Source organism: Gadus morhua, chromosome 16 (assembly GCF_902167405.1).
Source record: "Gadus morhua chromosome 16, gadMor3.0, whole genome shotgun sequence".
Lineage (NCBI taxonomy): Eukaryota > Metazoa > Chordata > Actinopteri > Gadiformes > Gadidae > Gadus > Gadus morhua.
Window position 1 is genome coordinate 28,838,840 of NC_044063.1, and position 24,140 is coordinate 28,862,979.

The window sequence follows — 24,140 nt, forward strand, 5'->3', positions numbered from 1 at the left end:
ACAGCTGAGACTTGCAGGAGCAGATTCGAGCAGTTGTAACGATGGACTTGTGCTCACTCATTACAATGCTGAATCAACATAGTGTTCTTTATCATTTTATTTTTGAGGACATTTTTCACAGATGTGCAACATCTACATGCATTAGTTCAAATTTGGGTTTACGAATTCACACATTTTGGACATGTCCTCAGATTGAAACACGGGTGTGCGAATGTATTTTGCACCAACTGCGCTGCAATAATTGTAGCAAAAGCATTTGTGTACCTGTAACACAGATTTGTGTACTCGTAGACCATATTTTGTGTTTACAATGGTAGATAAAATATTTACGACTTCAAATGTACTGTTACACATTTGTGACTTTAGAGTACACATGCAAAATGAATATGTACGACTTCAAATTTACTGTGACTTTAGTGTACGCTTTCAAATTCTGCAGTTACAGGTGCTAAAGACTTTTGCTACAATAATACCTTCATAGGAAAGCTCCCCCATCCGTCAGCCAAGCCTTCCGACGTCCTTTGACTGACGGTGCAGTGGGCACGAGGCTAGTCAAAGCAGTGCCCGTCTACGAAGAGCCTGGGCACTTCCTATACGCCCCATTGTACCAATATCATCCGACTGCAGACACAAATGGGCGTTCCCGTGTGGTGGGCGTTCCCGTTTACGCAGACTAGAACGCCCCCCCGGCGTTCTCGTTTACGCAGGCTGGAACGCTCCCTTCTTCTTCTTCGTCGATCTAGTAGTATGGGCAGCATAGAACTGACGTTAGCGCCCCCATCTTCGATCTCGTAGTACGGGTACGTTAGCCAGCTAAGCCTACAGAATGTAAGCTTACATTTATGTGTCGGATCTCGGCCCAAACTTTGCATCAAACTTGATATTACAACACATTTCAGGGTGGCTCCATGATTGCTAAATCTAATGAGAATGTTTGGGTTGTGCAGTGCAGTATGCCTACATGTTTATTATCTTCTGGGTTACTTAGTATAGGTAGGGTATTAGGTATAAGTGAGATGTTTGATATACAATGGTTTAAGAATATGCCCAAATTAAATAATGAATAGATTAAATTAACACTTGGGACATTATGCAGTTCAAATCCAGTTACCAGACACTATGAAGGCGCAAACAGTAGGCCATTTGACTCCAAGTGTTCACTTACTTTTCCCACTGAATGTTTTCAATAAAGCCAAAATACAGTAATTGCTCTGTAACAATTAACCTTACAACATACATCGTTGGCACAAATGTATGTTATACATTGTATAGCATTTGTCACAAAAACAAAAAAGAAAGGAGTAATAAAATACCAGCATTTCTGGGCAGATACATTTACTATAGTAGTATGTACATTTACAAATGAAAGGGATTGCAAAACAAGACGTCCCAATAAAACAAAAAAGGAGTAATAAAAGAACATTATGCTAGGCAGACATCTTTTATGACATACCTGCCATATGCAACGTGCCTCAGTACCAGGCGTGCGCTTGGCCAATTCCTCTTTTTTGAGAAGCCTTGAGACGTAGCGCAAGGCCACTGCCACAGCCTGCATTGTTGTAAATCTTTCTAACTGTTGCTTGACTAGTTCTCGGAATGTGTTTGAAACCCTGTTGAACACGCCAAGCATCGCCATGTCCAGTCTCACCGTGGCCTCCACAGGGTTCAGTGGGCCATCTAAGGGTTGAGGTGGAAAAAGAGTGCAGTGGGCCTTCTGCTGGCTGGGAATGAGGTTGGCCTTCTGCTGGCTGGGAGTGAGGTTGGCCTTCTGCTGGCTGGGAGTGAGGTTGGCCTTCTGCTGGCTGGGAGTGAGGTTGGCCTTCTGCTGGCTGGGAGTGAGGTTGGCCTTCTGCTGGCTTAGGGTGGCAGGTAATGAGGTGTTTAAGCAGTTGTATTTTCCTTGAAAAGAGTAGACTACACGCACAGCAGTGGTAATGGGAGTAATTTTTGCATCCCCAATTGCAGGTATACATCACATACTCTGAAAGGAAGTTAAAAAACACACCAGGCTTTAATAACTAAAGTCAACACAAAGGTTACTAAACTTCACCAATGAATCAGCAAGCAGTAAACATACCTCCATGCTGTACCACTGTTTTTAGGTGAGACTGCAAATGTGTCTCCACTTTTGAGTAATCACCCTTATAAAGCGGGCAAAAGGGGCAGTGGAGAAGTTGGCACCCTTGCTCTGAACATTTTGTGCCCTGGGCCTTGTGGCCGCTGGGCAAAATTGACAAGTGTAGCTATAGAGCAGGGGTGGGGAACGTACGGTCCCCGGGCCGTATACGGCCCGCCAAAGCCTTTCGTCCGGACCGCGGAGGCAAGGCAAGGCAAAAAAAAAAGCAGCGCAAGAAACCCATAAATATATGTGTATATGTGGCTATATGTGTATATATTTTTATAATATGAAATAAAATAAAATATGAAATAAAATGTTAACAAATTACCAGCATAAGTGACAACGTTTGCACGAAATGAAGGAAAAAAAGGATATTTCTTTTTTTGTTTGGAATGTTGAGGGTCGCGTGAGGTTGCCTAAACAACCACTTGTCACAGTTCCATTTGTAACAGCTACTGAATCTGACAGCTAGCATGGCATCAGCAAAGAAAAGAAAAGTTGACAGTGAATGTCGTGTTTTTCAAGAGAAGTGGACTGATGATTACTAGGTAAGTAACTATCAGTAAGTACTAAGTAAGGGGCAGGCCAGTTTGCCTTGTGTGCGGAGAGTCGCTCGCTGTAATGAAAAAGACCAACCTGGAACGTCATTACAGTACTAAACATGCTACGCTAAGTGAATTGCTGGGGCAGTTACGCTCTGACAAGATAAACGCACTTAAGCGAAGTTTGGGTGCCCAACAAGCAGCTTTCACCAGACCGAATTTGGAGAAAGAAAACGTTGTGCGTGCAAGTTATGTGGTGAGTGAGTTAATAGCCAAGAAGCTGAAACCTCATTCAGATGGGGAATTTGTGAAGGAGTGCCTTGTCGCTACAGCAGAACTGCTTGCCCCTGACAAGGTCAAATTGTTCCAAAGTGTGAGTTTGTCGCGAAGAACTGTCTCCGATCGGATTACGGATATGGCAGTGAATATTGAAAAGACATTGAAGGACACAACACAGAATTTTGAGTTTTTTTCACTAGCCTGTGATGAGACAACAGACATCACGAATACTGCCCAATTAGCCATTTTTGTGCGTGGGATTACTGCGGAGTTCGACTCTACAGAGGAATTGCTTTCACTGCAAGCCATGCATGGCACGACCAAAGGTGAGGATTTATTTGGGCAAGTCATGTCAGCTATGAACCAGTTTCAACTTCCATTCGAAAAGTTAAGTGGCCTTGCGGCAGATGGGGCCCCAGCCATGGTCGGCGGCCAAAAGGGATTAACCGCATTGATCAGAAGAGAAATGAGCCGTCAAAACCTAGATCCGAGTGAGTTAGTTGTATGCCACTGTATCATACATCAAGAGAATTTGTGCGCACATTCCCTGAAGCTCAGTCATGTCATGTCAACAGTCGTTTCCACCATCAATTTCATCAAAAGCAGAGGACTGAATAGCCGCCAGTTCAAGGAACTTCTAAGTGAGCTTGAGTCGGAATACGGAGATCTGGGGCCTCATGTACAAAGACTTGCGTGGATTTCTGAGTAAAACTTTGCGGACGCCAAAATTTGGAAAGCTGCTGCGCACAAATAAATCCGGATGTATCAATCCTTGCGTAAGCACGATTTCACGCAGATTCTCTTTGTACATCCCAATTAACGTGAAATTGTGCGCACGTGCACGAGCCCGACTCTCCGCCCAGTCTCCTCCCTCATTTAATATGCTAATTAGTATAAACAGGCCTGCAGTAGTGCGCTTGTTAGGAGAAAGGAGATAATGGATAAAGCAAGAAAGAAGAACTTTAGCGAATGCGAGGTGGAAGTGCTGATTTCGGAGGTAGAGGCCAGAAATAAAATCTTGTTTGGCTCTCTTTCCTCCGGAATCAGCACTAAAACAAAAAAACTGGCGTGGGAATCGGTAGCAAAATCTGTTAATGAGGTTGGGGCGGAAAGCCGAACTGTGGCGGATATAAAAAAAAAGTGGTCGGACATAAAAGTTGATGTAAAAAAAAAGGTCTCTGCCCACCGGAGAAGCGTGGGTCAGACGGGCAGCGGAGCCGGAGTCGGGGAGCTCGCCCTATTCGAGCAGAGGGTGGCCGCAGTGCTGGGGGATCGGCTCCTTTTTGGCGTGGTCCCGCCAGCCGAAGGGGATTCCGACTTGGCCCAGGATCCCACGGAAGGTACAATTGTTTTCATATATTTGAAGAACTTTTATACCTGCTAGTATAGGCCCTAGCCTGCATTTCCGTATACATGATTAATGTTTAGCCAGCAATAAAACGCGTTCTCCTCAATGTGATTGTAATTTATATACATTCTTTAATCACAGACAGCCAAGGACCAAGTGGCGCACAGCTGATGGTGCCAGAGGAAGACCCCCAGCCAGGCGTGTCCGGCGTCTCCGTCTCCACTGCCCATTGCCCCCCTTCTGCTGCCAGTGGGAAAGGCCGGGTTTTAACTCGCGCTGTGCTGGACTCGCAGGAGGAGATCGTTAAGGGAATTCAGGAGATGAATTCGAACCTCAAAGAAATAACGGAGGCCTTACAAGCAATTAGTCTCACATTCAAAGAACTAGTTAAAAAATGAATGTTGTCTCCGTTTACCTTTTTTATATTCTGCCTATTAACTGCTGCCGGATTCGAATGGCCTCTACATTGGGCTGCGCATTGTTTGGTCCGGGGTCTGGGTCTTCTGGGAGGTCCATTACCTCGCGTAATGGCACGCCGTGCCTGTGCGCAACATTGTGCAGAACCCCACATGCCTGCACAATGCGGCACACCTTTTCAGGGTGATAGAGCAGCATTCCCCCGCTCCGGTCAAGGCAGCGCCACCGGCTCTTCAGCTGCCCTATCGCTCTTACCACGACTGTCCGAGTGCGTGCATGGATATCATTATATCTCTGCTCTCGGACAGTCTGTGGGTTGGCGAGGGGGGTTAACAGCCATGGCCGTAAGGCGTAACCGCTGTCTCCTTAGGAGTAATAGGTACAATTACAGCATAGGCTACCCAACATGTCTAGATTTCAGTAAATTCACTTTAAAGTGTTTTAAATTGCTTACCAATTAGCCACCCATCACACACTCTTCCAGCCTCCAACCTATTCCCAACCGAGCTGTTTCTCAGGACGAATGAATCATGGGTTGACCCAGGCCACCTTGCCACGATATTCGTAAGGCGCATTTGGGCATCACAGATTATTTGCACGTTTAAGGAATGGAAGTGTTTCCTATTAACGTACTCATATTCCCCTTCAGATGGCGCCTTTATTGCAATGTGTGTGCAGTCGATCGCTCCGATTACATTGGGAAAACCGGCTATCGCTGCAAATTGCGCTTTGATGTTTGCTTGGTTTACTGCATCATATGGAAACCGTATATACCTGGCTGAGATGCGGATGATCCCGTTTAAAACAGGCGGAATGGCGCGGCTCAGAGCTCCCTGACTCATTCCTGACCGGTCAGCCAATTCCCTCTGGAATGATCCTGTTGCTAGAAAACCAAGCGTAGTCAGGACTTGTATTGGAACTGGCAATGCGTGACTCCTCGCCGTCTGCCTCTCCAAACCCGGGCTCAACTCAGTACATAGTTCCAAGAGGATAGCTCTTGGAAATCTGAATCGGCTGATAAGCCAGTCATCATCATGAGCCAAAAAATCGTAATAATCACGGAACACTCGTTCATTTCGAATGTGACCATTCGCAATATCTTCTAATAAGGCCAACACTGCCATTGTCAACCTATCGATTATTGCCACATTTTGCACCTGCTTTTATATTCTCATTTAATTTGATGCATGTTGACGATAGGTTGTTCCCATACACCCAAGGTGTCAATAATATACACATAATTCGAAATTGGCCGACTGGTTTATTGATGGATTGATTTTAAGTAACAATCTTGCGCTTAATCCACTCAGCATCATATAATAATATTGCAGTCAAGAATTTCACAACAAATGTGTGAAGAGAGATCATATGTCATGCGTGGTCCGGAAAATATGTAACGTTTAATAAACAAGCCATCACTGAAAATAATATTGCTGGGGGTTCCTTTTAATTTCCTTTTCATTCCAATATTGACAATTTAGTTTTATGGGTCTGTTTAAGTTTAGCCTAACAACAGTGTCACATTATGCGTCTCGACAACAATAACGCATTATTGAAGTGCATTTAAGATCACGCATCCCGATGTTCAAATCCACTTTGAACTCGCCTCATATTGCAATATTACTTCTTGACTCGTGATCGCGTAGGCCTCATGTTGTTGCGCTGATTTGCCTCTATGTGCCGCCAACTGACAATGCAGCAGAAATGTGCGTAAGCCAGGCATTTAGTTTGCGTGGAGAACCGCACTTTCTCACGTCAAGTCAGTCTTCGTACATCCGAACGTTTGCGTGAGAAGTTGCTTACGCAGCTTTTTTGTGCGTAAGCAAGCTTTGTACATGAGGCCCCTGGTGTACCATTGTGAAGTGCGATGGCTGAGTCGTGGGGAGATGCTCGCACGGTTTTACAAATTGAGGGAAGAATTCAAACAATTCATGGATATGAAGGGCAAGCCTGTCGATGAACTCAGAGATAGCAAGTGGCTGTGTGATTTGGCATTCATGGTGGACATCACCAAACACCTTTCTGAGCTGAACGTCAAGCACCAAGGTCCCAACCAGCTACTCAGTGCTCTGGTCTCCAATGTGAAGACATTTGAAGGGAAACTAAAGCTGTGGCAAATGCAACTGGCAAAGGGCAACAGCGTGCACTTTCCTACTTTGCAAGAGCAGAAGTCTGCTGTGACATCTGAATATGCAGCAGAGTGCGCAAAACTCCTTCATGCTTTCGGTGAGAGGTTTCAGGACATTAAAAGTAAGACAAACAAACTCAACATTTTTGCAACGCCATTTAATGTGGAACCAGCTGACGTGCCTGACAAACTGCAACACGAAATCATTGAGCTGCAAAGCAATGACGAGCTCAAAGCAAAGTACAACAACCTCCCTCTGCTTGAGTTCTATAAACTGTATGTGCCTGCTACAGATTTTCCTGTTCTCAGGAGACATGCACTGAGATTTGCGTCTGTGTTTAGGACAACCTACTGCTGTGAGCAATTCTTCTCAAAATTGACTCTAGCAAAATCTCGGTTCCCCTCAAGATTAACAGACCAACACCTCGAAAATCAACTGCGGGTAGCTTCATCTTCATCGCCATCCGACATCAGAGGCCTAGTGAAAGAGAAGCAGTTGCAGCCATCTCACTGAGCAGCTTGGGCTGTCCATAGGAAAGTGGGTCAGTTCATGCATCTCCTCTTTATAAATTAAAAAAAATTCAAGATTATTGTTATTATTTTAGTATTAGTAGTAGCCTAGTATGATATGTAGCAGTGTACAAGTTAGCTAAGTATCGTTATTTAATACGTCTGTGCTGCTCAGTCAGCTGCGCACTGAATGTGCGTTAATGTTAATGTGCGTGCCACTGCCAATCCATGCTGTTATCCACCGCTTGTGATTTAGCCTACAAGGGTTATTATCAAATTAAACTGTTAAATCAGGTGTAATGTTATTTTTTAATGTTGGAATATTTTTTGTCAATACCTCTATTGCTGATGTTAAAATAAATCTACCTTGATCATTAACTCCGTTTCAGTCTGCATTTGCCACATTTATTCCTGATGCAGGCTATGTTTTACGTATACTTAGTTTATTGTTAGGCTATTAATTGTATTATTATTTCAGTGTGTGTTCGCTTTTGTTGTTTGATGGGAGAAGTCCTAATTAACAAGAATGTTTTTTTTTGTTTTTACAAGCTTAATGAACTCTAGAACTAGGGCGGACTACTTGTGGTTGTGATACTGTTTAACATTCTTTACGAAATGTTCGAACGCTTAGGCCTTCTGTTTTAACGTTGGAAGAAACCCCAGCTTTCGCCACCTCGGTGAAGTTAGTTCAATGCACACGTTTGAGATGCACACTGAACAGTCACAAAATACTCTATACTGTACAGGCTAGTAGATGTTGCTTGCTTCTTTCTGCCCCGAGTTTGCACAGTGCAACAGTGATGACGTACCTGAGAAATCCATGTATTGAAGACCGGCAAATGAGGGCTTGTAATGTGAACGCTATAATATGAAGGCTTTCTCATAACTATCCTCATGTTAGTGACATTGTTCTTGTCTTGTTTCTATCAGTAATATTTATTTTAATTCATTGTTTTCTATCTCATGCAGGACCTTGAAAACATGCAGCATGCGATCAATAACAATATGTATTCAATAAAATTATTTGAATTATTAATCTGCTGTCTTTAATTCTTTGAATTATTAATCTGCAGTCTTTTTGTTAAAGGTATAAAGGGATTACGTAGGCTATGGCTAAACTTAAGCATGTTCCCCACGTTAAACTGCTATATGCATTACATGTCATTGTAAAATTGTAATAGGCTTCTTTTCTTAAATGCATGTGACTCAGGGATGATAGTTTCAAGTAAGGCCATGATTAAGCTACTCAAGATCATATCAAGATTAAGCTAATCAAGAGCAGATTTTTAAATGAGCGGGTCGGGTGAATTATTTTTATATAAGGCCTAATATTTGAGGTCCGAGTTGCGGTCATTTATGTACCCTATGTACTGCTACATACAGATCACTTCCGTGATTTAGAAAAGTACTAATCACGCCTCCGACTACAAGTTACGCCTCCTACTACAAGTTACGCCTCCTACTACAAGTTACGCCTCCTCCGACTACAAGTTACGCCTCCGTCTTGCAGGACGCAGACAGAGGCTGTTTCTGAAATGTTATACTACATACTACATACTGCATACTGACACAGTATATACTGTGCACTACATACTACTCCCCGCCATAGTATGCAGTATAGTATGCAAGTATGACAAGTATCATGCAGTGCACTACACAGTCACATGACCAAACAATTGTGACGAATTTGACGCGTCAGACTGGCGTGGTTTTCGAGCCGGCTCTCCCCTAAATTTACGCATATATATTTTTTTTTTTCATAGGCCGATATATTTTTTTACCATTTTGAACTTTTTCATTTTTTACCATTTAACATGTCGCACTTTTCCATTGTTAAGTCTAACAATGAGGCAAGGAGGCGCAGGAGAAGGGCACTGCTGAATAAAACGGCAGTTGCGGTAATATTACAGCAGCAGGAGGCGCGCTATGTAAGTATAATACATAAATTAGTGATAAGTTAGCAGTGGCTTTATTGGCTTTAACCTGTTAGCTAGGAATTTATGGACAGAAGAACAGTTTGATATTATTCTGCCTTAAAGCAGTAAGACAGGAGTTAATAAAACCTCAGTGAGACAACACAAATAACAACATTTTAATCAAATATAGTAAAACTATTTGTACATGCATATAAATGAAAATGGATTTAAATAACAGAGTTTTCCCTTCATTCAGGTTAGGGGTCAGTATTGTCAGCTGAATGACAAAACCCCAGCTGTTTCCCTTTTTTTTGGTGACGGCGACCTAAAGAAAGACTTCCGTCTTTCTAGGGAGTCCGTGAATGCCCTTGTGGAGGCCCTGGTGGATGAGCACATCCATGGCTGGGGGAGAGAACTGGAGGTGGCAGTTTTTCTATACTGGCTGGCCAGTGCCACCTCCTACAGAGTGGTCTCTGAGGCCTTTGATGTGCCTCTTTCCACCGTCCACATGATTGTCCATCGGGTTGCAAAGGGAATACTGCAGATCTACACAAAGGCTGTATGTTTCCCATCTGAGGCTGAGCTGGAGGTCATCGGAGCGGGGTTCGCCCAGCTGGCTGGTTCACCTGCCTTGAACCGTGTGGCTGGGAGCATTAACTGCAGCCACATTAGAATAAAGCCTCCTGGGGAATACAAGGAGGATTATTATAATAGAAAGTTGTTCCATTCAATTCAGCTGCAGGCCATTTGTGACCATAAAGGGCGCTTCCTCAATGCTTTTGTTGGCCTTCCTGGCTCGGTCCATGATGCCCGGGTGCTCAGGTGGAGCTCTGTGTATGTGCAGCAGCTGTACCCACCACCTGGGTGGTGCATCATAGGCGATGGAGGCTATCCTTGCCTTGCTACCCCCATCTGCCTGATGACCCCGTTCCGGGAGCCAGTACAGGGCCCCGTGCAGGCCAGGTACAACAAGCACCTGTCAAAGGCAAGGTGTGTTGTGGAGAGGGCCTTCGGGATGATGAAGACCAGGTGGAGATCCATCTTTCTGAAGGCCCTTGAGGTAAAGAAAACATTTTACATACAAGTGTGTGTGTCAATGTGCAAATGCTTATGAAATTTAAATGAGCATAAAATGACAATATGAGAAAATGCTTGTATTTCACTGTTATTCAGTAGCTTTCCTTGGCATGCAATATCTGTCTGTTACAGATTAGTTTCTATTTTTGTCTTATGTTGAATAAGATACTCAAAAGTAATTAAATGCATATTTTAAATACATCTAATTTAAAATACTGCCCATCTCTGCACATAGGTAAAGTCAACCTTTGCCCCAGTGGTGGTGTCCTGCTGTGTCTTCCTCCACAACTTGTGCCTATCAAATGGAGACTTTGTGGAGCCAGGAGACTTTCCACAGGATCTCCCCGACAACAATGAAATGCAGCATGCTGTGGAACCAGGGGACAACATCAGGCGCAGACTGGCTGCTGCTGTCTCTGCACCAAATGCCTGCATAGATGCACTGAGAGATCATGCGTACTGAACATGGTCTGCACCCTGGAGACTCATTTATAAATAGTTAAATAGCCTGTATATAGTTCTTTGCTTTTTCCTAGTGTTGTCTTTTGTCTGTGTATGCCCCATGTTCCGTCTTTTGTGTTTTATTAACCTTGTCCTGTCTTACTAACAATTATATTCACAACTTGTTCAATAAAAATGATTTGTTATAACTAAATTATTTTCTAAATTATATGAAAGAGCAGACATGAAATGCTTATTTAAATGTTCCTTTATTTCTTTTGTAAGAATACTTTTAGGACATCGAGCAGCTTGTCCTCCCTAGCCTTGCTCTCCCTCTCTCGTCTTTCTTCTGCCTCTTTCATCTCCCGATACCGCCTGTTCTCCCTCTCTTGGTTCTCCTTCTCTCTTCTTTCTTCTCTTTCCAGCATTTCCTTCTCTTTCCTCTCCTCACGCTGCAGCCGCTCTCTCTCCTTCCGATCCTCTCTTTCAATCGCCTCTCTCTCTCGCCTTTCTTCTCTTTCTATCTGAATTAGCTCTCTTTCTTCCTCCTTCTCCTGGATTTCCTTTAATATTTCCTGCCATTCAGACTCCCTCTTCCTTTTGCCCAGATTTGGGGTACTCGGGTGCACTGAGGGAGGAGAGACCACTGCCACATCCTGGGCGGATGAGTCCACTACAGGGTATCTGCAGGTTTCAGCAAGTCAAATTTAAGACTTTTTAAGACCTTTTTAATACCACCTTGAATGAAATTTAAGACCTTAAACCCGCGATGATGGGGGGGATCCCGCTGTATTACAACCCAAGCATAGCATGTGCGTCACTCAATGACTCATTCAAGTTTACTTTCTGTCTGCTTATTGAACATAAAGTGATACTCCAGGGCTCCAGACTAACTTTTTCCTTGGGTGCACTGGTGCGCCTACATTTTTAATTTGGGTGCACCAGCACGTATTCATGGTGCACCCAAGTTGTAAGTTGTTGAGAGGGGGGTGACAGCGTCTGGGCCCCCGGGCAGCTGCACCGGTTGCACCGTCGATATTTACGCCACTGATTAATAATATTTTCACCATTAAATAAATGCCTTCAGTAAGACCTGGGGGGTATACCACGAACCTCGTTGAACATACCCAGGCTTTCTTGGGAAAACCTGGCTCGACAGAGCCGCAACTCGCAATCACAGTTAAATGGTACCACAACGCTCACTTTAGATTCAATTAGTTGAACCAGGTTTTCCGCTTTAGGTTCAATGCGCGTTCACATAAAAGGGGCGTTTCACGCGTCATTTGACTCACCCTTATGCAAAATAAATCGTGCAAGAGCGGTGTATTTCATCCAAGGCAAGCAATGTATTATTATGAACTCCTACGAGGAATTCAAAGTTCAAATCACAGCCAAGGGGAACACGGTTGCCCATAATATGGCTAGGGTGGTGTGCTGGCAAAAATAGCCGACCGTGTTAATTCGTAAGTGTAAAGATTCTGCATATTGTCTAAAAAATATTATGTATGATCATCCCTTTTACCCCCATATATGTGGGGCCCCATGAATTGCGAGGCCAAGTACCGGGAATGCACTCGATCTCCGACCCAATATCGGACGTGCACGTCAAGTTGCTTGCTTTTAGTGGCGTGGTTCAACGTCTCAAATATCAAAACAAAAGCCTCGTAGACGCTGCAGATTCGCTCGTTTCGGATGAAAGGCGCTGGTCCGAAGCGAGTTATATACGCCGTTTTGTCCCTTCCAGCACTAAAGGTGCTTGCGATTTGAGAGTCAGGGAACATCAAACCGAAGAGATCTCCTATCCCCTCATTCGAGTTGTAGGACTGGTGCTTGACCACTGTGTTTAGAATCCACAACACCTCCGCTTTCAGTGTTGGTGTCGCACCAAATGCTACCCTCAGGTCAGTGCTAGCAGCGCGGACCGTCTGCGGCGGTGGCGCCGGGGCAGAGATGCAAAACGTAGAAATGGCTGGGGTCTGTGTGTGGCTCCTGGCAGAGGTTTTATGTTTTTGGCTCTGCATATGGTTGACGACAGCCTTAATCCCCATGGTGCCGAGCTTGAATGTAGGCTACTTTTGCACGGAATGCATCTGGCCTGTTCTGGGTTGGCAACGGATGCTAGCCAACCTCGGAAACGGACGTCTTCCAGCCAACTGACGTTGAACTTGCATTTACCCATTGTTGCAGACTAGCTAGCAAGCGCGCAGACATCCGTTTATATATGCAGCTAGCAAGAAAGTAGCCCCTCGTACATCTCCTTCCCGAAAAGTCCCGCGAGAAAAATAAAAAATTAAATAACCCTGCCCCGACAAATTTAAGACCTCCGAGTTATAAATTTAAGACCAGCATATGACATTTTTGATGAATTTAAGACTTTTTAAGGCCTTAAATTTAGAAAAATGAATTTAAGACTTTTTAAGACTTTTAAGACCTCCGCGGACACCCTGCCACTAGTACGGGAGGACTTATTGATGGCCTCCCGCCTAGTGCCTCATCCATTGGCCCATACCACTTCCAGGATGCAGCAGTGGTCTCTCCTCCCTCAGTGCTCACCCCTGTCCTGGGTGCTTTCAACTCCTACAAAACAACAGAAGCAAGCAAGCAGACTAATGACAATAATCATAACTATGTAGTTCTGTGGAAAAAGTAACAGACATTTCCATGACATCCTTACCTTATATTTTTGTTTGAGGTTCTCCTATTTCCTTTTAATTTTGGTTGCCTCCATCTTCCCCTCTAGCCCCTGGACCTTAATAAATTCTCTACAAGAAAAGGGATGAAAACTAAACAGTTCTTTGACTACATGCAAAAGATGTAATGTCTAACTAAACCAACTTACTCGAACCCCTTCTGCGCCGCATTCCTCCTGCCCGTGAACATGCCCTCATTCGTAGCTCTCCAACTGATGAGAGCTGCGGTGTCTACATCAGTCCCTACAACAAGACACACTACTCTTTTAGTCTCCGTGCTATTGGTATTGCCGCAACAGAAGTTAAATCGATAGCGATATCTGACAAAACCCGGCTGCTGTTGGCTGTGACAGCTTCATTCATTAAAGCTGATGTATTGTATATATTTGCCATTTGCCGCATTCGCTGTCGGTTGAGCCATTTGTTCAGTTAACAATGAAAAACACACCATTACAAATACATACGAAAGCTTATCACATCAAAATAAACAACTAATACTTACATTTATATTCATCGCTCGCATTTTCCGCCGCCATTATTCGAAATGTTCAACGTTTTTTTTCCAACGGTGCCGCGTTGCATTATGGGATACAGTATCCGACGTAGTGAGCTCTGGATGTATACTAGGAATTTTTGCCCGATTAGTACATCATCCGGGTAACTGTCACATACTGCAAAAAAACATTTTTCGCGTACTGCATACTACTTACTACTTTTACGTCACGATCAGTATACGAGCAGTATGTAGTATGCCATTGCAGAAACGGCCAGATACTATTGACTGAGAATGGGCGGCGGTTTGCGCCGCCTTATATAGGCCTACACGGTGCCGTGGGAATGTGGGTGGTGCCCACATTGATTGGTGTGCATGATTGATGTGCATAGTTGGGACAAGCCCATAAGGCGAAGCCTAGACGGCTACGCCTTCAATCATAGAACTAGAGTTATAATATCATAACTATCGTTTTGTCCGTTGGCTTGTGTCGATACGTCAAGTGTCGATACGTCATCTGTTAGCGCAGGACCCCGAGCCGATCTCTGCATCCGAATACTCATACTTGACTGCTATATAGTATGCATTTTGTAGTATGCCACAAATATAGCGCGTCCGAATGCTCAGTACGCATTGTGTAGTACAGAAAAGGTTTCCGAATGCGTACGACCGCCACAGTATACAACGGTAGGTCACTCTGCTATCCCATAATGCAACCGGAGTCTGGTAATGAACGAAGAAGAGATGGCTGACCCGACACCACCAACGGCGGCTCCCGCAAATTTCGAAATATCGAAATGTAAGTACAAGTATTAAATGTTTCTTTAATCGGTCCCGCCTCTATGGGCGAATTCATCGACGTGGAAAATCGCCCAAGCCTTCTCCGTTGACTCTAATGTTAAAACTTATAAGTATAACTTAACTTTTACGGAAATTGAGGCAGTTTCTCAATTCCTAGTACGCGTACTACGTACTCGCGGACTTGGAAGTTCGTACTTGGCAAGTCCGGACTTCAAGTAAACATTTCAGGTGACCTTGGGTGTCTTGAAAGGCGCCTCTAAATTAAATGTATTATTATTATTATTTATTATTATTTCCGAGGACGGTAGTACGCACCTGCAATTGGAACAGCAGCGGACTCGATGACGTCACCAGCTCAGCTCGTCTGTTAACTGTGCTACGTACTCATGTAGGCATATAACTACTGAACAATATAAACAAATTAGATAAAACAAAACACCAGTTTCTTTAGTTTTAAAATAGTATGTTAATATTTTGAATGAATATAAATGAAAAGTTATGCGTATTCACACGGCAAGCCAGCTGTACCCTACATATAAACAATCAGTGGCTTGAAAAAGATTTTATGAGATTGCCGTTTGTCAATTTTCATATATAGCCTATTATTATATTATTGGAGAGTAGGCTATTGATATAAGAATTACGAACGAGCGAGAATAGAATAGAAACACACACACAGACACACACACACACTGTGGCAACCCCGATCCGACGGAGGAGTTTGAGCCCCGCCAGCGCCCTCTCCGCGGGCAGTTAGTCCGTGGGAGATATGTGCCGCTCAGCGCAGCGACACGGGAGCGCGCATCGAGCGCACCCGCGCAATCACGGAGATGCGGAGCACCCGGCGGAGGGAGACGGCGGAGGGTTCTTAAGGACCGCGCGCGCACCAGTCAGGGGAATGCGGCAGAGTTGGAGAGACGCGGTAAGGGGAGATTACCCGGACCCACGCTGACGCCATTACACCTCTCCCCAGGACTAAGCAGCCGAAGACGCAGGGGATCGAGACACCGCCCCCCCCCCCCCCCCCCCCCCCCGCAGCAGGACCAGACCCGGAGCGGTGTGTTTTTTTTCCTGGGACCGGACGATGACGTCGAGGCATATCTCGAGATTTTTAAGCGGACCGCGGCCCGTGAGAGGTGGCCAGCGGACCAGTGGGGCTACATACTAGCGCCCTTCCTGTCCGGGGACGCCCAACGCGCCTACCGGGATCTCAGCATGGCCCAGGCGGCGCACTACCCCACACTCAAGCGGGCCATCCTCGCCCATTACGGTCACAGCCTCCCAGCCCAGGCGCAGCGGTTCCACGACTGGGTGTACGACCCCCTGGGCTCGGTGAGGAGCCAGATCTCGCAACTCGTCTGCCTGGCGGAGCGGTGGCTCGTTGAGGAGGAGGGTCCCCCGCTGCTGGACCGGCTGGTGATCGACCGCTGCATCCGAGCCCTGCCCACCGGGGCCAAACGCTGGGCCTCCGGGAACCAACCAAGGTCGGTGAACGACCTCGTGGAATTACTGGAGAACCACCAAGTCACCCAGCGGCTGTGCAGCGGGGCGACCCCGGCCCCCTGTGGGGCGGGGGAGACGCGGACCGAGCGACGCGGACGGACGCCGGAGAGCCAGCGCACCCAGGCACCGCCCTCCCGCGCACCCGCCTACCCGAACGCAGAGCTGTCAGTGTCATAGCTAGAGCGTTGCCTGTGCGGGCTGCTCGCGCCGATGCATTAAAGGAGCGAGTGTCCAGGCGGTCCGTCTTTGCACACTCCTTACGTGGGCAACTTGGGTTAGAGGACAACCGGCCAGGGCCCAGCGATGTCCAGGATGCAATTGAAGCCTCCACTGGTGGCATGTCCCCAAGCCCTGTTTCAGCTGGGTAAACAGTAGGGCTGTAACGATACACCAACTCACGATTCGGTTTGTATCACGATTTTTGACCCACGGTTCGATACATCCCATGATTTTTTTAAATTTAAAAAGCACTTTATTTCAACAACAATTATATAATAATTAACTTGATGTCACATTTAATAACAAATAATTTGGACAAATAATTTGGAACACTGAACAGATTTGGACAGAAAGAATACTATTAAAGCATAGCTAAATTAATAAATAAATAACCAAAGATTGCAGTTGGAGGATGCTTGCAGGTAGGCAAAAACCCTTAACTAGTTTGGTTGGTTTAGTCAAATATCCTATTAGCGCTTCTTATTAGGCTATGTAGCTTAAATAATGACATAATCAGGCCGTATAGAATGCAACATGTTTAATAGCCTAACTTTCAATAGATGGAAAAAAAAACATGAACGTCTAACATGAACGGCGCAATAACGAGGCATGTGTAACGAGTAGCGTATGTGTGTGCGCGAGAATGGCAGTGTGCGTATGTGTGTGTGTGAGTGACGTCAGCGAGTGAGTGGACGAGCGAGGAGAGCAAGCGGTAACGTGTGTTTAGTGAAGAAGCGAACGAGTCCGGTAGAATAAAGTATCCATCCTGTCAATAATCAGTGGCCGCCTCATTCCGACCTATAAGCAGACAAACTGCCGGTCAAATCACACAAAACAATAGAGACAGGGATCACACAGGCAATTTTTTTCACGCTTGGCCCTCTCTGGATAAATGTCGTTCATATCGCATGTGAGGACTTCGACGGCTGTGGAGAAATGCAATCATCCGTAGCCACGGAGAGCTGACACCACATAGAGGGCATCTCGTTGCATGCTTACGGCATTGATAAGAGGGGGCGGTGTCAGCAGACTATTATTTAGACCAATTATTAGCAAATTCAATCTGACAATCCTACCGGAGAGTTACAATGCCCGTATCGCGCTTCTGCCTTCTCACACCACGAGACAGGTTCGTGGCTTTGAGTGTCGCGATTTCGGTTTCGATACGCGTAGCGTTACAGCCCTAGTACACAGTCATTGCCAGCTGACGGCAGCCTGCATTAAACTGGGGCCGCTTCGAGGCCCTGCCCCAACCGGACGTGAGCATCCTGGTGTAGTGCGAAATACCCTCCCAAACACCCCCCTGAGGGACTGGGTCCGGTGTGGGGGGCTCGAGGCCCAGGATGTTAGCAACGCTCAGCACCCTGGACATCAGAGAGCTAACAGGCGTCTCCCCCACCCCTGTGGACTCACCTCTAGAGTCCGTACGTGGTTCACCACCGCGGCCAGCTCCACCTGTTGTGTCCTCCGTGGCCTGTGATGCCAGGAGAGATAACACATCATTGGCCTCATCCTCTCGCTCATCCTGGCTGTCAGGCCTGCGTAAGGGTAAACCCTCCTAGCCTGATGGTAGGGATGGCGGACCTCTCTGCTCTTCCAGCCTGCCTAGCCTCTCTGTTAGTGCTTGCAGGACTGCGAGGATATAAACTCTGCGCTACCGCCCCCTGCTGCCTCAGCCGGGGCGGGGCGCGTCGCCGGCCAGGGGGTCTCTTCTTCGTCAGACCTACGGGGAGACTCATACTGCCGATCTTCTGAATGTCTGCGCGTGTGCTTATGCCCACGCTTACGGGATCGGGTCGAGCGTCGCCTCTCCGCCCTGCCCTCCTGCGCGTGACCGCGCACCTGGTTGGCACGGCGAAGTCGCTCCCCCTGGACAGGTCAACTGCTGCACTGCAGGGGTTGTCTACATCCTGCAGCACGTGGATGGCCCCCAGGCACCAGGGCACTGTCTGTGCCCATCGTCAGCGCTCATCTCCGTGCTGCAGAATAACCAGTATGCTCCCAACACCGAATAACCTGTACGCTCTGGTAGCCGGCACAGGCGCGCGAACACACCTGACCCGGCTCACACTTACCCCAGCGGCTGCGGACAGCGGCTATAGGGCGCTGTTGGATTAAGCACTTCTACCGACGCAAAGTCAGGAGTACACCTTGGTGGCCAGCAAGGGCGCGCGGACGCACCTGACCCGGCTCACACTCTCCCAAGCGGCTGCGGACAGCGGCTATAGGGTGCTGTTGTATTAAGCACTTCTACTGACGCAAAGTCAGGAGTACACCTTGGTGGCCGGCAAGGGCGTGCAGACTTACCTGACCCCGCTCGTACTCCCCCCAGGGGGTGCGAACAGCGGCTTTAGGGTGCTGTTGGTTTAACTACACTGACTACCCAGGTGAAGACAGTAATTGGCTGAATAATGACAATGCACACTTATTGCTAATTCAGTAAGCATACACTAATTCAGTACACCAATTCAGTACAACAATCTCCACTCTTCCTGGCTACTTACCTATAAATGCCAGTAGAGAAGCTAACCACAAATCAAAAGTATATAACACGATATTGTGCCTACAACAATACAAATTATAGTGGCTCATGCCAATGCACGGATGCACCAGCTGGCTTAACTAACTCACCAGCTGCAACAGCGGTGGAGTAGTGCAAAGATTTAAATAAGGGAGAGTTCACTCTGGGAGTTTTTAACTCAAACAATATACTACCGGCAACAAACAATCTGCCCGTAGTGCAAAGGTGGCCTGCAGGCACGCACGAACGCGTTGCGAAGGCTCGCCTTGTGTTTGGTCACAAACAGCAACTAAAAAGCGCAGCGGTGGCCCGCACCAGTGCGCGGACGCAACCTAGCGGGCTCACACAAACCGACAATTTACAGTCCAACGTTAAGTGATCTGCACGTTAACGTAAGAGAGTTAACTACACAGTCCACACTGATCCACAGGGACCCAAAGGCGCCTGTACCCATGGGTTACGATCTTGTGGCTGTGTGCTATAGCTCTGAAAAATAGATCAACGTCTTACCTGGTCCGGTGAGGCGATCAATGTAAAGAGGACGAACCGGTAGCAATCCATGCTATTTACAAGTGTGGGACGTTCTGCTTCCGGAGGTGATGGGCATGACGATTTTGACATATGGTTTCGGGGATAGGCAGAACGATGTACTCATTCCTTTTTTAGACCGTAGTGACGGTCAGAGTGAGGTTGATACAGATCCATAGGTTACCAGGCAATCGAATAACGCCTGCACGCATGCTAAAACACACACACACACACACACACACACACACACACACACACACACACACACACACACACACACACACACACACACACACTGACACACGCACAGGCGGAGTGGTAATCGGGTGAATTCCCTGTGGGCCGTTAATGTTTCGGGGCTGCCGGGCTGATTACTGCGGGATAACAATATTGCGTTCATAAAAGTTCCTTGCAGCGCCGTCCGGTAGCCTGAGCTGTGCGACCACAACCTCTCACTCACTCTACACACTGTGGTAACCCGGTCCTTGGACGGTCGGGTTCCAGGTACGAATCACACGGGGAACAGGGTTTAAAGCCGTTCGCGGCGTTTATTGCAACAGGCAATTATGGTTCACATGGAACACAATCATTCATTCCTATAGGGTCTCCGTGAGCCTCTATCTCCGCGTCGCTGCCGTGCTGTCCTCCTGTCTGTCCTCGACCTCCTTTTAACATGGCTCCTCTGCCACCGGCTAGGTGTCCCCCAATCACGCTGATTGGGGAGGCGAAAGGGCTGCTCTTGGTCGCCGTCTGGTGGGTGACGGTGGTACACGCCGTCTACCACTGTACCTCGGCCCCGCCCGGGCCGAGGTTTAAGGGGCGGGATGACACACTCCTCCACCGCTTGCTCAGGCCTCGGGTAGCCCAGGAACCCGCCCAAGCAGGTATCCCGTCTCGATAGGGCGTCGGCGTTGGCGTGCTCCCTGCCCGGTCGGTGGTCCACCGTAAACCTGAAGTCCTGGAGAGCCAGGAACCACCGCGTCACTCGGGCGTTGGTGTCCTTGGCGCCGGCCATCCATTTTAGGGGAGCGTGGTCGGTGACCAGGGTGAACTCCCTCCCTAGGAGGTAGTACCTCAATTTATCGAGGCTCCACTTGATGGCCAGGGCCTCCTTTTCTACAGTCGAGTAGTTTCTCTCATTTGGCAGCAGCTTCCGGCTGATGTAGGTGATGGGGTGTTCTTCTCCGGCCCGGACCTGGGACAGGACTCCTCCCAGCCCGACCTACGAAGCGTCCGTGTGCACTATGAGGGGGGAAGCAAAGTCGGGGGTTATGAGAACCGGCTCCGAGCACAGGGCCTCTCGGAGCGTCCCGAAGGCCTGGTTGGCTGCCTCGGACCAGGTGACCCGATCTTGCAGGGTCTTCCGGGTCAGGACGTTGAGGGGGCTGGCCAGCGTGGCAAACCCGTGAATGAACCGCTGGTCGTACCCAACGAGTCCTAAGAACGATTTCACCTGTTTTTTGGTGTGGGGTTGGGGCCAGTCCCGAATGGCGGCCACTTTGCTCTCCTGTGGTCGGACGGTCCCCCGCCCTACCTGGTACCCCAGGTACGCGGTCTCCTCTAGCCCGAGACGACACTTGGCTGGGTTGGCCGTGAGGCCCGCCTTCCGCAGCTCCCCCAGCACCGCCCTCAGCTGGCGGATGTGGACGTCCCAGCTAGGGCTGTGGATGATTATGTCGTCGATGTAGGCGGCGGCGTAGTCCTGGTGGGGCCTCAGGAGCTGGTCCATCATGCGCTGGAAGGTGGCCGGAGCGCCATGTACTCCGATGGGTAAGACGGTGTATTGATATAGCCCCCCTGGGGTCGAGAACGCCGTCTTCTCCCGGGCAGCCCGGGTCAACGGTACCTGCCAATACATCTTGGTCAGGTCCAGGGTCGTGAGGTACCGGGCTGGTCCAAGGCGTTTCGATCAGCTCGTCCACCCGGGGCATGGGGTAGGCGTCGAACTCGGATGCGTCGTTCAGCCTCCGGAAGTTGTTACAGAACCGGTAGCTCCCATCTGGCTTCGGTACGAGGACTACCGGGCTGGACCAGGCACTACGAGACTCCTTGATGACACCGAGCTGTAGCATCCGACGTACCTCGGCCTGGATGGCCTCCCTCCGGGCCTCCGGGATCCTATAGGGGGGATCCCTCACCTTCACTCCCGGCGCCGTCCGGATGTCATGCTGGGCGATCGTGGTCCTCCCCGGCAGCTCGGAGAATACGTCCCGGTGCTGTATGATGACCTCCCCGAGGTCTTGCTTCTGAGCCGGGCTGAGGTCCTCCCCCACCGGAACCTCCGGGATCTCGCGTTGGGCCGCCAGTGCTAGGGGGGAAGGGTCAGGGGGTTCCCCTCCCCCTCTCCACTGCTTCAGGATGTTGATGTGGTACACCTGGGTAGGCTTCCGCCTCCCTGGTTGTCTAACCCGGTAGTTTACGTCACCTACCCGTTCCACTACCTCATACGGTCCCTGCCACTTGGACAGGAACTTGCACTCTGCTGTGGGGACCAGGACCAGTACACGGTCTCCGGGCTGGAAGGTTCGCAACTGGGCTCCCCGGTTGTAGGCCCTCGCCTGTGCCTGCTGGGCTTGCCGGAGGTGTTCCCGGAAAATGGGCCACACCTGGGCCATGCGGTCCCTCACCTGCTCCACGTGATCCAGGGTGGTGCGGTGGGGGGACGGCTGGCTTTCCCAGGCCTCCTTGGCTATGTCCAGGATACCGCGGGGTCGTCGTCCGTACAGGAGCTCGAACGGCGAGAAGCCGGTAGACGCCTGGGGCACCTCCCGTACGGCGAACAGGACGTGTGGTAGCAGCTGGTCCCAGTTCTTGCCGTCCAGGTCCATGGCCTTTTTTAGCATCTGCTTCAGGGTTTTGTTAAAACGTTCCACCAGGCCATCCGTCTGGGGGTGGTAGACTGAAGTCCGGAGCTGCTTCACCTGCAGGAGCCTGAGTAATTCCTTCATTACGCGTGACATGAAGCATGAACCCTGATCCGTTCGAACTTCCTTGGCTATCCCCAAATGACTAAACAATAGCATGATTTCCCGGGCGACCGCTTTTGCGGTGGCTGCACGTAGGGGTAAAGCCTCGGGGTACCGGGTGGCGTAGTCCACTAGTACCAGGATGTACCGGTGACCCCGGCTGGTCTTGGGCAGGGGCCCCACAATGTCTAGAGCTATACGGTCAAAGGGGGTTTCGATGATCGGCATGGGGACGAGGGGGTTCCTGATTGTGGCCCTAGGCGCAACCCTTTGGCACTCGGGGCACCCCTGACTGTGTCGCTCTACGTCCCGCTTGACCCCCGGCCAGTAGAACCTCGCCAGGACCCGTTCCCGGGTTTTGTCCATCCGCAGGTGGGCTCCCAGGAGGTGGGTGTGGGCCATATAAAGCACCTTGCTTACATACGCTCGGGGGACTACCAACTGTTCCCTCACTCACCCCTCTCCTTCTGCTACCCGGTACAACATTCCCCCCCTAGTGCTGAAGTGTGGGTGTGGCAGGTGACTCACCGAGTCTCGGGGCTGTCCGTCGTGGGACACAACGTGGCTCCAGGCATGCTTCAGGGCCTCGTCTTGTAGCTGGGCGCTGGCGAACTGGCCTGGTCGGGTCGACCTTCTGCCCTCCCCGGTAAAAAGTCGGAGAACTCGGTCAGGGGGGAACTCTCCGGCTCCTCCGGGGGGTCGGGTTGCTCAGATGCCGTGATGGTGTCCGGGGTGTCGGCGTGGGGGCCCCGCGACCCGGATCGGACGGTCCCTCCTCCCCCCGTGCGGATCGGGGACCCCGGTGGGGATGGACCGTTCCCCTCGGACCCCTGGTCCTCTACCGTCGACTCTCGTCACACAGATTGAAACGGAAATCTGTGTGTGTGCCACGCAATATCATTGTCATTTACTTGCATTGGAGCAACTTCCGTGGACACAACAAGGACAATTTAAGTGTTTCAGTGAGACCACCCTGGGTTTTGAGTTAAGCCCCGTGGTCGACTCGCTCGTTGAAACCGGGATCCGTGTGTGAGCCACGGAACATCAGCGTCATTAACTTGCATTGGAGCGAATTCCGTGGCCACATCACGGAAATCTGCGTGTTTCCGTGATGTGTACATTCATGGGCAGATTAAGGCATAGGCGTAGCGGCCATATACATTGGGGGTTACAAGTCCCCCCCAATGTTCAGATATGCCCAAAATGTCCCCCCAAATAAATCGCTGGGAATAGGGATATAGCAATTCAATATTTCTATGGGTAGAACACTTAGGTTTTCTCTGAAGTACACTCCGTTCCCTGAACGCATCTCTGCACACAGTGCGCGCCGCACACCCTAAATAACTCAATCCGATTCCATCTACAGCTCTTACAGCCAATGGGAATATGGCTGTTCGGGCTAGCTAGCCAATGGGATAGATCCATGATTTGATTCGTCCCCGCACGTGCGGCTCGGTGACGGTGACTTGTCACTCGATTGCATTGGTCATCAACCGTCTTTATTACATGACCACGGAATCAAAAACCTCAACAACAGCAAATGAGTGGCGTGTTACGATCGAAAACACTGGTAAGTTGTGAAGCTTTTGATAGTGTCTCTCAAATTTCGTGGGTTGTTGTCGCTTCTCTAGCGAGCAGCATC

General features: G+C 48.6%; 1 protein-coding gene and 1 long non-coding RNA gene across 3 annotated transcripts; one reads left to right on the forward strand and one right to left on the reverse strand.

Annotated features, from left to right (window-relative positions):
- Positions 1 to 4,404: 4,404 nt before the first annotated feature.
- On the reverse strand, positions 4,405 to 6,565 carry LOC115528882 (putative nuclease HARBI1). Of its 2 annotated transcripts, none has more exons than XM_030337267.1 (3): positions 5,160 to 6,565; positions 4,704 to 5,070; positions 4,405 to 4,531 (listed from the first exon to the last, which is right to left on the reverse strand). In XM_030337267.1, the coding sequence occupies exons 1-2, from the start codon at positions 5,827 to 5,829 to the stop codon at positions 4,709 to 4,711; spliced, it is 1,032 nt and encodes a 343-aa protein (XP_030193127.1). In that variant the 5' UTR covers positions 5,830 to 6,565; the 3' UTR covers positions 4,405 to 4,531; positions 4,704 to 4,708. The 2 variants fall into 2 exon arrangements, with proteins under 2 accessions (XP_030193127.1, XP_030193126.1); XM_030337266.1 differs by having other exon boundaries at positions 4,435 to 4,569; positions 5,160 to 6,564.
- A 3,333-nt stretch (positions 6,566 to 9,898) lies between these two features.
- On the forward strand, positions 9,899 to 10,991 carry LOC115528972 (uncharacterized). The gene is made up of 2 exons (XR_003973412.1): positions 9,899 to 10,319; positions 10,572 to 10,991. It is a non-coding gene; the product is annotated as an uncharacterized LOC115528972 (long non-coding RNA).
- The last annotated feature ends 13,149 nt before the right edge of the window (positions 10,992 to 24,140 follow it).

Coding starts and splice junctions, on each gene's coding strand:
- LOC115528882 (XM_030337267.1), bottom strand. CDS start 5,829: ATGGCAGTGTTGGCCTTATTAGAAGATATTGCGAATGGTCACATTCGA. Junction 5,071..5,159: donor GTGTGATGGGTGGCTAATTG/GTAAGCAATTTA, acceptor ATTACTCCTAAG/GAGACAGCGGTTACGCCTTA.